General features: G+C 39.8%; 1 protein-coding gene across 4 annotated transcripts in view; it reads left to right on the top strand.

Annotated features, from left to right (window-relative positions):
* Hepacam2 (HEPACAM family member 2) overlaps nucleotides 1-15,020 on the top strand; it is a 35,414-nt gene that overhangs the window by 13,115 nt on the left and 7,279 nt on the right. For all 4 annotated transcript variants that reach the window (XM_063285722.1, NM_001106580.2, XM_063285723.1 and 1 more), the window contains exons 4-8: nucleotides 5,072-5,368; nucleotides 13,183-13,308; nucleotides 13,398-13,422; nucleotides 13,512-13,549; nucleotides 14,826-14,899. In XM_063285722.1, coding sequence (XP_063141792.1) covers nucleotides 5,072-5,368; nucleotides 13,183-13,308; nucleotides 13,398-13,422; nucleotides 13,512-13,549; nucleotides 14,826-14,899 — 560 coding nt within the window. The remainder of the gene's footprint in view (nucleotides 1-5,071; nucleotides 5,369-13,182; nucleotides 13,309-13,397; nucleotides 13,423-13,511; nucleotides 13,550-14,825; nucleotides 14,900-15,020) is intronic.

The raw sequence follows: 15,020 nt of genomic DNA, 5'->3' as shown, positions 1-15,020 counted from the left end.
TGATTCTGACCATTGAGTGATCTCATGTGTAATGGAATTCTCAATCCCGAGAATCCAGTACCACATAGAGGTGCTAAGTCATCCATTCCCAGAAGGAAGTGAAAGTAACAAGGACACTGGAGTAGGGCACAGTGCTCATCACAGTGCTCGTCACTCATGGGTTATGTGTTAGAATATGCCCCAAAGAGCAGGTGGTCCCTGTTTTCTCTCCACCATTTCTACACTAGATCTTAGCAAAAGGCCATGAAGTGATTTTCCCTGACATTTCTGAGTGAAGCATCAGGAAGTAGCCCAGTCAGAGCAATCTTAGGTATCTCGCCAAAGATCATAGTTACTTCTGAATTCTCATTCTCTTCGGTTGCTTTCAATGTTGACATTGAATCTCATGGACGAATGAAATTTATCACACTCTTTGGATGGTATCGTGATTGACTCAATCTCCAAGCAAGCCCCACACTTTTCCTTATTCTAGTATTCCTGTATTTTCTACTTTTCCTACTTTTCCTGTATTCCACTTTTCCTGTATTTTCTAGTCACTACAGAGCCATAGCAGTACCTCTAATATGTATGTATGAATGTATGTATGTATGTATGTATGTATGTATGTATGTATGTATGTATTTAGAGTGTGCATGTACTTGGGGTGTGTGTGTGTGTGTGTTTGTGTGTTTGTGTGTGTGTGTGTGTGTGTATGTGTGTGTGCGTGTGTGTGTGCGTATGCATATGCCACAGCATACCTTTGGAAGTCAGAGGACAACTTTCAAGAGTCAGTTCTCTGTTTCCACTATGTAGGTCCTGGAGGCTCAAAATAAAATTGTCAGGCTTGAACAAAAGCCCCTTGCCCACAAAATCATCTTATCTCCCCTCTAATATGCTTACTATTGTACCCAAAGTTTAATATAACATGGAGTTTGTCCATGAAGAAATGGACATGTTAGAAGAGTGATGTTGGAGACTGGATATCCTTGCTGTGGGACTGTCCTGGACTACTCGGAATATTGAGAAGCTTCCCTGTTCTCCAGAAGTGCACACCAGCAGTGACTGACACCACCCTGTTTTCATAGAAGAGAGAGGATATGCATAACAAAAATGTATGGGGAAAAATGTCGTGGCTATCATAGAGATGTGTAGCACAAAGCGTAGCAGAGAGGACTAAGAACCGTGGAGTCATAGGCCAGGGTTCACAATGCTGGGTTAGCAAGTTCACCTCTCTGTGCATCACTATCTTCATGATGATCTTGGAAACCTACTTCATGGAGTCACTGAGGGGACTGAACTGTCTGTGTAAAGCGATTGTACACTCGATTGGCCCATAGTTAGCGCTGGGGAGTGGTTTGCCGGTCTCAGTGTAATAGTACCATCCCATGTGAATCCAAAGACTGGGAACGTTGCTTCTTACTAAAGAAAACACTCTTTTCATAAAGTGATGTTTGAGTGGGTGAGTACAGCTGAGCAAGTGGAAAGGTCTGGAAAACTATCACAGGCACAGAACACGGCAAGAGTCTAGACACAAAGAGGAAGTAGAAGTAATTTTTTTTTAGGTACTGAAATAAAATGTCATTTCCATTATGGTTTTGTTTGCTCTGTTCGTTTGTTTGTTTGTTTGTTTGTTTGTTTGTTTAAGAGACAGAATCACATTCTATATCCCAGGCTGGCCTGGTACTTCATACTAAATCCAGGCTAGCATTTAGGGGCAACCTCCTGGGTTAATCTCCTGTGTCCTGAGATTCCAGGCATGGACCAAAGTACCTGATTTGTATTTAATCATAGCAAATTACTTTTATAGCTGAATTCTTAGGTATGTTTTTAAGCAATTTTTTGAGATGCTATTGTGAGAATAAGAATGCTCTGTCTGCCTTTGAAGCAATGGTAATTGACAGACAGAGATATTATAAGCTGTGGCTATAGTGCACACTGGTGTTGAATTGTAATGAAGATTCAGAAACAGTGTAGCCCATTTACACGTGTGTGTGTAGTGTGTGTGTGTGTGTGTGTAGTGTGTGTGTAGTGTATGTGTGTGTGTGTAGTGTGTGTAGTGTGTGTGTGTAGTGTGTGTGTGTAGTGTGTGTGTGTGTGTGTGTGTGTGTGGCTAAACAAATTATTATAACATGAACTAAAACTTCAATTCAAATACAAATAGCACAAACCTAAGTATATGAGTTATACAAACACAGTGCCAATAAAATATGAACACACTGAGTTGAAAAAGAACTATGCCACCAGGACTTTCTTGGCATGGCAATAATCAATTATATAACCTGGAAACACAGCCTGGACTCCTTAGTAATTTTTCTTGCAATCACGACTTCAACCCTGTCTTATTAGTTGTTTCTGTTTTGCTTCATTTTCTTGGTTTTGGGTAACAAGGTTTAAATAGCAAGCATAAAGATTTATCGCTGCTCTTCTGTGGTTGAGGCATCAAGGTGTTTGCAGTAGTCTCTTTCCATGTACAATGGGAATATTTTACTTGTTTGAGGCTATTCCCCGGTGCTCCATTTCTATGTAATTACTCTCCTTTTCCCCCCAACATTATCTCCTACTGAAAGACTGGTCTGTCCTGACCTGTTCCCACCTCCTCTTTGCAAAGACAGCATCTTTCATACATCTGCCTCTGGTCCTCACTGAGCTAGGTCTTCCTAAACTCTTCTCCACTCACAAGTACCAGTACAAGAAACTTTTCTAGGAGCTCCACATTTCTTAAGCATCTTTAATTTTATAGGACAATACTTGACACAGTTAGGAACTCAGTTTAACAGGACTAAAATGGGAGATTATTTTGGTCATATCATGCTTCATATGATATGCCCCCATGGCTCTGTGGTCAGGCAACATCAACAAGTGAGTGGCTATCACATTCTAAGATTCTACCATACATATCCAAATCATTGATTTAAAATTTCATCATCAGTTATGTATTCTGTTTTCATTCTTTCTGTGACATTTTCTTCATGTAAATTATTATTTTATTGTTAGAGACATTATAATAAAAATCTATCAAGATCGATTATATATTCGTTGGGTTATGATATCATAATTTGGCATTAGACTTGGAAGAACACAGTGCCAAGTTAAAAAGTGAACAAATGCTACTATGGTTTACAAAATGTAAATGCCTGCTAGCTCCGACTGTAAATAGTGATCCAATAACCACTACATCTTGTATGAAAGACATGGTATTGGCTGCAGGGAGTTCTCTAAGAGATAAAAAGGAACGGGGAAAACAGGTCATTTACAGTAAATACTTTCCATCTGTTCCCTCGCAGGGTGGCAAGCTGCACCATGATGGAAACAGGTACAGTTCCCACCCAGTCATAAATTGTTAAAGAGAACAGATGATATGTGATTTTACAACTCATTTAGTAAACAACCATCCCTAAGGGCAGAGTTCATTTTCATCGAGAGCGTTCTGCCAAAGGCTAGACAGTGAACCATATTCCAAAGCCAAATGGGATTATCCATCTGCTTTGGTCTGTACCAGAGGCTACTCTAGTTGAGCCACTTCCAATGCCTCCTGCAGGGCTGTCCATTCACTTGAATTATGTGCTGTACTCCACCTTAAAACAGAAGAACTTGGGTTTGAAGGGCTGAAGCACTGAGCAGTATAGAGAAAATAACATCATAGTCCAGTCAGACGTTCCTCCCTCACATGGTTGTGCATTTAGAAAGTTATTGGCAACTTTTAAAAAGAAAATGAAAGCACTGGGTGTTTTATCCTATTTGCAAATCCCTTGACCAGGCAAATTGTTTGTCTTTCATGTACTAAACATGTTATAATATTCATAATTCCATTATTCCTCCTTTTTCTTTACCTGCCTCCAACCTCTCCCCTGTACCTTCTTGATCACTCTCAAATTCATAGCCTCCTTTTCTAAATTGTTGTCACAAATATGCACATACATTCCTAAATATACAAACGCAATGTATTTTATACTTATGGGCTCTTAAACATCTGTTGATTAAATGGTTGTTTGACTAATGATGTAATTATGTAATGAGACAATAATTTATTACAAAAACAATACTGTTAGCCAATGTTATGCTGAAATAGAAAAATTATGTAACATAAACCTTGTCACTTTATGTGTCTCAATACAACTGTCTAATCACTATGTGAACTATTGGAAAATATGTTTTAAAATATTATAATGAGAATAATAACCTGCCTCATGTGCTGCTTTCAAGATCAAATGTAGGCTATATGTCTGATTACATAGAGCCCCTTCCCGTGACGGGTGCCTAATAAACGAAAAGTGAATATGGTCATGGACCAAATGGCTTAAACAAGAGGAGAAACACTGTATCTGGGAAATATTTTTAATATTTTCCTTATTCTCTACAAGAAGCCATAAGGATTGTCTTGAGTGTGGAAATGTGGAAAAACGGTCAAACAGCTTTTTGATTTTTCAGTGAATATCTGTTAATGAAACGTGTGTGCTTGCATGTGTGTGTGTATGTGTACATGTGTGCGCATGCACGTGTGCATGTGTTTGTGTGTGTGTGTGTGTGTGTGTGTGTGTGTGTGTTCCAAAAGGAATCTGAGGCTTATAAGGACATTTTAATCTGTTAAAATATGAAACACCTTTATACCTATTTGCCCAAATCTCTGTTTCTTCTGAAACTCTCTTCAATAAATATTTACATTGACCTGGCGATTGAAAAGAGAAACAGGCACTTCTCAAAGTATGGTTGCTAAGAAGAAATAGTATTTATATGTTGTACAAATGTTTTTAAGCGTAATTCCTATTCCAGAAGGACTGAGGTTGCTTAGCAACAGTGTGCATTTATCATCAGGGCACTGACAAGCTTAGCCCCACACTGACAGTTCAGTGCCTGTAAACTAAGTTTCAGAAGCCACCTATGACAAGTATGCTCCATCGAGGAATTTCCACTTTGGGGAATCTCATCACTGATTGGGGCTTTAAATGAGGACCTGCTTGCTCAAGTATGCATGGAGACTTTTAAAGAAAGTAAGCTGAGACCAAGCTCTTTAAACCCTGAAACGGTGTTGTGCCTGAGTGGCACACACCCTCCATTTTTTTTTTTTTTTTTTTTTTTTTTTTTTTTTTTACAGATGGGCCATATGGACTTCAGGTGAATTCTGATAAAGGCCTAAAAGTGGGAGAAGTATTCACTGTTGACCTGGGAGAAGCTGTCCTCTTTGACTGTTCTGCTGACTCTTATCCCCCCAACACTTACTCCTGGATCCGAAGGTCTGCCAATACTACGCGTGTCATTAAGCACGGGCCTCGCTTAGAAGTTGCATCTGATAAAGTGGCCCAGAAGACGGCTGACTACGTGTGCTGCGCTTACAACAACATCACAGGGAGACGCGATGAAACTCATTTCACTGTCATCATCACTTCCGTAGGTGAGTGTGCAAAAGGACAAGGGTCACTAGCCTCGATTGCCCAAATGCCTGTGGATAAGAGGACAGCATAATCAATTGTGCTGTTGTTCAAACGGTCTTTTTCCATGGTTAACAAAGCCATGGGTTTTGAGGCTCGAAAAATGAAAATTCAAAACAAAATGGAGAGAAATGCAAGTGCCACCTGTGGGGAGCTATGAAGAAAGAGTCAGCAAATTACTTCTAAATGTGCTTTATTGCTTTCCTGATTTCACAAGCAGTAGTATCAAAGGAACTAGACCAATCACTTAAGGGTTTTCATACACTGTTAAATTAGGTTAGAAGACTGCACATGCATGAAATGAATCTTTGTTCTCCATTTTCCCACTTGCCCCTTAGCCTTCCTTGGTTCCCCTTCCTTTTTCGCCTGGCATATCTGAAATGGACAGGAGTATTTATCAGGAGCCATATAAGCTTGGAAACAACTTTTCGTAAGTCTATAAAATCCTTTATCCTCTAGAAGTTGCATCTTTAGATATGCCATGACCCAAAACCCTAAGGATCGTAGTGTGTTTGGGACATGTAGCAGTCTCCCACACCCTGAGCTTCTCTGTGGAGCATGGTTCTGTTCCCTGGTATGATTCCCTGTACACTTTTCCTCCTTCCTGACCAGTCGTGGAACACTGGCCATCTTACTCCCTTACCTTTAAAGCTCTATGGCTGTACACACAGCCACCTTCTAGATGTCCCTCTTGGAAGTTCTAAAAGTAGAAGATAGGTTCAAGTGAGCAGAACTAAACCACTTTCTTCTGTTCCCCACATCCATTCTGTTGGCATTCCCATGCTCTTTAAGTGAACCCCCCCATTCTCTACCAGCCTGGCAGAAAACTACCACCTCAAACTCTCCCCTGTTACTTACACCCTGTGCCACACTCAACCACCAGGTTCTGTCAGCTACACTGTCAGCTCCTAAATCTCTTCTCTTCTCTCCTCTCTTCTGCTTTGTCTTCCTTTTCATCATCCTTCCTCCCTTTCCTCCTTCACCCTCTACTTTTTAAAATCTTCCACCATTATTTCCTCTATTGCTATGAGAAACTTTGTGTCCAGAAAAAAGACAAAACAGGATCCAACTTGAGAAAAAAACCCCACAGCTTGAATAGGGAAAATGATTTAGATGATTGTATTGATAAAGGATTCTGTGCCATATCTAGGCACTACCCCTTGTGCCTAGACTAGGACATATAACATGAGGAAGCCCAGTACATTGTGTTCAATAAAGGAAGTAAGAGTAAAATACGTTTACCTGTTTATACAGGTTTTTTTTAATCCTTAGACTAAAACTTGCCATTTACAGTTATTTAGCAGCTTGTATTAAAATCTAGAAGGTTTGCTTTTAAAAATGCAGTCTCTCCCTGGAGAGATGGCTTATCACTCAAGGCATTGGCTGCTCTTCCAGAGGACCCCTGTTCAAGTCTCAGTGCCCTCAAAGCAGCTCACAACTATTTGAAAATCCTCTTCCAAGGGACCTGACACCCTCACACGGACACTCATGCAGGCAAAACATCAAGGTACATAAAATAAAAACAAAACAAAACAAAACAAAACAAAACAAAAAAGCCAATGGACACCTTTAACCCCAGCAGTTGGGAAGCAGATCTCTGTGAGTTCTAGGCCAGCCTGGTGTACACAGCAAGGTCTAGGACAGCCAGAGTTACACAGCGAAGCCTTGCCTCAATTCCGCCTGCCCCCACGGTAGTCTCTTAAGTGGCTGAGGCAGGATGGATCCTCTGTGAATTTCAAGACCAGCATAGAGTACATAGCATTATCTTGTCTAAAAAGAAACAGATAAACAAGCAGATTGCTTGTTAAGACACCCAGACCAACTAGATCAGGAGCTCCAGCTATGACACAGTACAAGTGTGACAACACTTTTCCCCCTCCAATTAGTTTTTAATTATGAAACAGGTCTTAGAAAGTCACAAAGAGTTATCAAAGTGGACAAAACCTACAGGTTGGAATGTGTGTTCTCTTAGAACTCTTGGAGATTTAAGGTGACTGTATTTGTAAAAACAAGTATATCGGGATTCATACACTCTCCTGGTGAACACAAGAGCGATAATATTGCCTGGAGTATTGTCCAGTAGAGCTTTATGCAAGGAAGAAGCTGCCAATATCATCACTCTCCAACATGGCTGCCGCTAACCTTGCTTAGCTGTTCAGCAGTCCAAACAAGGCTATGCAACTGAGCATTAATGTTTTACTTTTATTTCACCTTTACTCATTTGAATTTAAATTACAAATTACATCTTTTTTTTTTTAGTGTCTAGTGTATTAGAGAATAAAGCTACAAAGTTCTTACCTAAATTGTGCCTCCTTGGGGTAATATATTTTCCTTATAGTTCTTCCAAAGAATATCCGTTAAAAAAATTAAAATTAGCACTCATTAATCCATTACATGGCTCCTATTATGGGCCAAATAAGGGATAGGCACTGAAAATCAAACAACCCCTGATAAGAAATCCTCCTCGAAATATAATATGCATACACCTAGTAGTAAAATATCTTTTGCTTTATAATTTATTCCAAGTGAATGTGTGTGTGTGTGTGTGTGTGTGTGTGTGTGTGTGATCATACACATGCTCCTGCCTGCATATGTGTTTACCAAAGTGTATCTGGAACTATCTGGTGGCAATCTTGGTAGCACGTTAGATTTTGTTCTTTATGTTTTTCTGTTCATTTAAAGTGGAAGTGTAGATATAATGTGTAGCAATATATCATAGTTGAGATTTCCCCACTTCAAAAACTTTCTATGTTAATCCCCAGCCAGTATGCTTTTAAACTATCAGAAGCCCCCCAGTACTTGACTAAGATCTCATTCCAAAGGCAGCTACAGTCTTCACATCAGATAATTGTCTTTAGCCAAGTCTCAAAACCTGTTTGGCCTGTCCAAAGGGTGGCATTTGTTATTGTGGTAAATAAGGAGAACAGGTGCTCAGTTTCCAGAGTGATCTAGGGTTGTCAACATTAGTGACCTCCCTGTGGTTTTACAGAGCTGTTTTCCAGTCCTCGGTGTTCACAGAGCCTTGACTCTAGCAACAGTAAAAGGAGGAAGAAAATCAGTAGTGCCGCTGGGATGTGTTGTGTTCAATGCTTCTGTTTCAAAATCAATGAATTTCTGCAGCACAGAGAAAGCATACACGAACTGACACATGACCATTGCTTACGAGGTCAGCTGAACACTTATGGAAAGTTCACTCTGACAAACAAGCTGGATTAAGACTTGTAGGGAATTTGAAATCCTTTCTGAGGATGGAATATTTGCCTTTAAGATGTTTGTAGGATCAAATTGAAGTTTCGTGTCTCCGGAAGCAAGTTGCGGGAAATAAATGAATCTCTTTATTTTTAATGAGGCGAAACCATATACCTGCTTTAAAGTGCCAGCAATAAGAGGTAGAGGGCAAAGGGAAAGGGAGTCCAAGATGACTCCAGGGTCACAGACATGGAACAAAAATAACGAGGTCGGGAAATAATCAAAAGTTTTATTGGCAACTTTCAGCTAGGGAGAGGAAGGCTGGAGAATGTGACAATTAGCTCTCTGTCTTCAGCCTGTAGGAAGTGAGACAGATGGAGACTTCCACCTCTCTAGGCTGGGATTCACATCTAATTTGAGTTATTATTAATTGACCTTTCTGTAGCTCAGTGGAGCTATCTAGAAAACAGAGTCAATTGACAGAGTCACAAAGCAAATGCATTTTAAAATAACATCTGAATTCAAATCCTTTCTTTTTAACAATCTTAAAACTTCTCTTTAGGTCACTAAGCTACTGATGTGACTATTGTCCTTTTAAATAATACTTATAGAATTGTGCATATAAAGGAGTGTATATGCATTGTGTCTTATAGTAGTGATTTAGGTTCAGTTAATACTTTAAAATATGCATTTAAAGAAGTTTTCTTTGAATTCTTTCTCAACTAATTTAGTACAAACATGCAGATACTTTGCCCACAAAGTGGACTATTTCATACCAATGAGAAACAATGAAATATATGTAGCTAAAAGCAATGTCTATTTGTTTCAAGGACATAATAGCAATTAATAAATAATAATAAAAAATAATAAATTAGCAGTTATATTTAAAAAGTAATAATTTTATTATGCTAGTTTATGGCTTTTTGAATATTGATATCCATATTTTAAAATATTGACTAAACCTAAGTTACTACTATGAGATGCTTTATATATATATATATATATGCTATGTGTATATTTATGGAAATGTTGCCATCTGCCTGTAATTTAAAGCCTTGTATATGAAAATATTCAAATGTATAATCACAAGTCCCCGAGGACATGCGAACATGGCTTAAAAGGTATCTATAATAGATGTGTTTTAGATTTACTTGTAATGTGGACCAATCAAATCATTTCAAAATTATAATCCAAAACTTTTCATTACCAACATGTAGAAAAGCTTACAAAACAGGAAGAGAAATTGATTACATTCCCCCACTAGGGTAGAAATTTCTCAACTCTGGGTCAGTGAAGACACAGATTGAGATACAACTTTAACATCAATGTCTGAACTCTGAGACCTTTGCTAGGAGTTGCTTGAGAAACCTACTACAGAATAACTGTGTCTGTCAGGTGGGGCCGTGAGGAGTGTGCAAGTAACACAGCACAGACGATGGCATCTTCATCCCCACGGGGACATGAGGCAGCTGCCATAATTAGTGAACAGATTGGATGGAAGTCTCAGGACTCCATTCTCATCTATGAATAGACACACTGTCTATGTAACATATGGCTGTCCTGTTTGGGGTACAGCCTCAAACAGCAGGGTAGCGACACTGTGGATACCACACCTCTTGCCCGTATTTGCACTTAACATGTTATTCCATTTTATTTGTTTGCTTAAGGAGGGGGCGAATACTATTTGCACTCTGGCTTTGGTAAATGAGCCCATCGTGTTTAAATAGTGGGGGGGATGGCATGCTATGTACAAATGAATAACATAAACTCTAAAAGAAGAAAGAGGGGTGCTCTACCAAGCCCAGACCAGCATTACAGGTCCCAGTATATTCTCTGAGCAATAAGACCAGAATTCCCTTTCTGCCCTATTTTCAAGTCAGAGTTCTAGAAGCTCAACTATACAGAAACACACTTGCCAAGGGCTGAGGCTGTAGCAAGAGGACATTTTGACATGCATTCTAGACAAAGAAACAGAGACAAGATCAGGGAGCCATGGCACTCTCGATGAGGGGGCCAAGAATAGTCATTTGTCTTCAGAAAAGGACCACATGCATCCTCACTCTTCAGAGAAAGAATGCTGGTTTTCACTACTGCCAAGCTTTGGGACTGACAGGGATTGAGCACTACAAGTTGGGTCTGGTTGCAGACAAATAGTCGCTAATGGGAGGGAGGGAGAGGATGACAAAAAAGAAGATAGAAGCAAGGATGAGGAATGGCAAGGTTGTGACCCTCTGCCGAAGAGAATCTAAAAATTTGATTACTTAAATACTTATCTAAGTGGCAAAAAAAAGTTAAGAATGAAGGCCCGGAGAAAGCGTGTTTCGTGTACCCTAGAGAAAGACCACCAACTATTGTATGTTAAGCTTGTTGCCAGGTTTAAAAGTCACAGACATGTCTGGGAACTATGGAAGCCAGAGTGAGTCCACTATAGGAAAGAGAAGCACTCTGACACACGCATCGTTGGCATATTTTTAATTTTAAGGAAATTTTTTAAAAAGCCAAGACTATACTAAAAGGTTTTCGTGCATAATAAAATAAATTAGCACCTGATCGTTTTTAGACGTTCTGATTTTAGTAATATGAATATTGTGAGATGAAAGGTTGGAGGGATCTGAAGCTTGGTGTTAAGAATTGGAATTTTCTGGGGCTGGAGAGATGGCTTGGCTCTTCAAATACTTGCTGTTTTGTCAGAGGACCTAAAATTCCGTTCCGATAGCTCACAGCGGCCTGTAGTTCTTACTTCAGGGGATTTGATGGCCTTTACTGGTTTCCATGGGGCCGGAAGTGGAGAAGTAGAATATATACTTACACACACACACACACACACACACACACACACACACACACACACAAACACAAATAAAAAATAGTAATTTTTAATTGGAATTTTCCCATAGTCTAATGCCAAAATAAGGAACAGGTTAGGGCCGTGGTAGCAAGCAGAAGGGAGAACGTGTCTCCTGGAAAGAGATTGTTTCTTAGATCATAATACCTTTGGCTTTGGTGAGTTCTTGTATCTGTGGACAACCCATGGCGACATTCAACCGTAATGTCGCAAACACAGACTTCAAATACATGTTCGACTAAGATCCAGTTCAGCAGAGAAGTTGTTCGCATCACTGATGAACAAACAGGTATTTATGTAGGCACTGGCAGACAGTTGACTGAATCACAGTGGCCCCAAAATTGCACAGAAATTTTCATAACAAAAAACATCCTTGTCTCACAGACCTAAAAAGGATGTGTGTATGGTCAAATGAGCGGGCATAGCACGGGCTCCATAACCTGTCTAGTACAGCTTGCTAAATACAGACTGTGCTGCAGTAGGAAAAGACAAGACATTTTAAAATGATTACATTCTACAGGGGAAAACTGAGGTGTTTCTTGATAGCCCTGTATTGAGAAAAGGAAATGGATAAGGGTTCAGATTTATTTTAACTCCAGGACCACTAACAGAACCTTTATGGAGGAGGTGGAAGAGGATGCCGGCTAGTCATTTCTTGAAGAACCGAGTAGCCACTGTGCTACTAATCACACACAGATTCTGTGCCTGAAGTGGAAGTGGCATTACAGTTTTTGAATTATGATTTCAGTCTGAGTAGGCAGGCAGTTGCCTCATTTGCACACTGATATCAGAGCTGCATGTTAAAGATTACAACGACTTCCTTCTACCCAGGTTAATATATGACCTAACATATCATCGTCCAGAGCTGGTATTAACATAACCATAGTCGATGCATTATGTAAGCAGCATTGGAAGGAGGCAGAATGAAATATTAAAAGCCTGAGATTATCACCACCATTGTAACCTAAATGATTTGGTAAACCTCAGCTTCCTCATCCAGAAGAGATAATGTAATTGCTCTCTAATAAGGTTGCCAGAGCAATTCAGCAGTTACTATGGGCCATGCATCCTTAGCACAGAGTTTTGTATATTGTAAGCACTCGCCCTATGTAGTACAGATATTAGCATCATACGCAACACAGTTCTAGTAATAAAAGGAATGCTCTACAAAATAAAGTGATTTTTAGTTGCAAGGTGGGATTTTTACATTTACATTGTGTGTGTGTATATGTGCGTGTGCATATGCGTGTGTTGATGATCACATCTCACAATGCACATGTGCACATGTGGCGGTCAGGAAAAAATTTTCAGGAGACAAATTTCTCCTTCCACACCTTCCACAATGGGTTCTAGTATCAAATTTGGGGTAGTCTTCAAGGGAACTTCTACCATCTGGCAGGCTTGACTTCAGCAAGACTAGAGGACAGAGAGCATCCTGCATCTGACGGTGTAGGGACAAAGAGCTGAAACGTTTATGGGAAAGTCGCAGACACGGGAGAAAAGAACAGGATCAATTTTCTATGGCTATAGCTAGTTCACTACATCAGTATTTCCCAGGTAACCAGCCACATCTCCAATCGCAAATATTCCCCAGGAAGTTTGGGGTTTATGTTTTAAATCAATGTATCACATGCATTGGGGAATGAAGACGAGAAAAGGGGAGGATGGGCAATGGCGTCTATTTAAGTAGAAAGTAGCTATAAACAATTGAGATCATTTAGTAACTCGTTTGCTATTTTTCAGGGCTGGAGAAGCTTGCGCAAAGGGGGAAATCACTGTCCCCATTAGCAAGTATCACTGGCATATCGCTGTTTTTTATTATATCCATGTGTCTCCTTTTTCTGTGGAAAAAGTTTCAGCCTTACAAGGGTAGGTTAAAAACAGGAAAAATATTAATACATTTTAGAAATATTCTAAAAAAAAAAATACCTTACCGAGTTTCGCCTTTCTTTTGCCAGCCATAAGACAGAAGCTAGAAGGCAGGTAATGTATATATGTTTCTATGAAGATAACTTTTTAAAAATTTCCCCTTGATCGTAACCTTTGATTAATGCATCTGTTTGTCTTTTCAGACCAGAGTCGGAATACAGAAAAGCTCAATCATTTTCAGGTAATAGCCAGACCGGAAAGGGCTGTTGTCCATAGTGGTGTCTATTGGTCATCAGGGTTTTCTGCTGATATTTACAGACATCACTGTCAATGTAATAGAATTAATAGAAGCCGGTATTAGCACAGCCACAACCCCTACATTGTTCAGTGTCTTCCCTTTACAAAATGCTACCACTATGATGGTTTTAGGTAAGCCACACAGGTCTGCGAGATAAGCCAGGGAAGGACTCTCCACTCAATTTACAGACAAGGCAATGAAAGATCAGAGAGATGAAGCTATTGAGTTCTGCTCCATCCCCACCCGTTAGCCCTCTTATTGTTGGTCTGTAAGAGCAAAGGGAGGGTTTTGTAGCTTCTGGAGGACATACAATGCTGGTAGCCCCATCCTAAGGAGAGGAAGAATTGGAGGGATTATCAGGCTGGGCTGCTCCTGTACTCCCTGCTGACCCTCAGCCCTCATTGCTGACTCTACACGGAGCTGTTCTTAGTTAACAATGGCGCTTATGCTCCGATGTTGGTGTCACCGAGAGCCAGGTTTCACTTCTCTAAATCTGGAAAATTATTCTTCTTGGCCTTAAATCCCTTATCAATTTAACAGAGATAAAAAAAAAAAAAACTTCCTCCTGAGGGTGTTATGAGTAAAAAGTAAAACAAGGTGATAGGAAGAGCAGGAAAAGATTCTTCCTCTTATCCAGTCTTTGCTCGCTTATAGTAACTGGGTGTTACAGAGGGGATGGGGCCCAAGCCCATTTGGCGACTCCCAACCACCCCCTCCTCTTCATTTATGAGACAGAGGCTGGGTGATATTGTGCTGCAATGGGTTTTTCCTGTCAGTGTAGTTACTGGCAATCCTCATTTTTTTTTTAACGTTCTCTGTTAGATCTATTGAAGCTCAGCTATTGTGGGTTGAGGTGACCTCCAGGCCTTAGTGTTCTTGAATCCCCAATTTTGTCCACATATGTGTATTTAAGCATGTAATACAGCATCCTCACATGAGACTTTAGGGATAATTGGACAAGTTCAGTTTAATTTTTTTCTCTTAAGAAGGACTTATTCCCCAAACCATTTGATGCCAATATGGAACTAGGATATATTAGATGGTTTCATGCAAATATCACTTAAAGAACCAGACAATAAAGATAAGTTCTTTGGATATTTCTAAGAAACAAAAATAAATGCATGGAAATTTAAGTATCGGTGGAAAGCTTTACTTCTGTAAGATGTGTCTTTCTTTCTTTCTTTCTTTCTTTCTTTCTTTCTTTCTTTTTTTTTTTCAGGCCATGAAGATGCCCTGGGTGACTTCGGGATATACGAGTTTGTGGCTTTCCCAGATGCATCTGCTGTTCCCAGGGTTGGTTTTCCTAGTGGCTGATTAAGTAAGAAGTAGAATTCTGCTCTCCTAGAGGTGTAAGCAGCACTCATGTAAGAACCAGGGCAGTGGTGTAATTGGACAATGGCTTTCGCTAGCCCTC

Source organism: Rattus norvegicus, chromosome 4, assembly GCF_036323735.1.
Source record: "Rattus norvegicus strain BN/NHsdMcwi chromosome 4, GRCr8, whole genome shotgun sequence".
NCBI lineage: Eukaryota > Metazoa > Chordata > Mammalia > Rodentia > Muridae > Rattus > Rattus norvegicus.
Note: the sequence above shows the minus strand (reverse complement) of the source record. Positions and strands in the feature narration are given on the sequence as shown.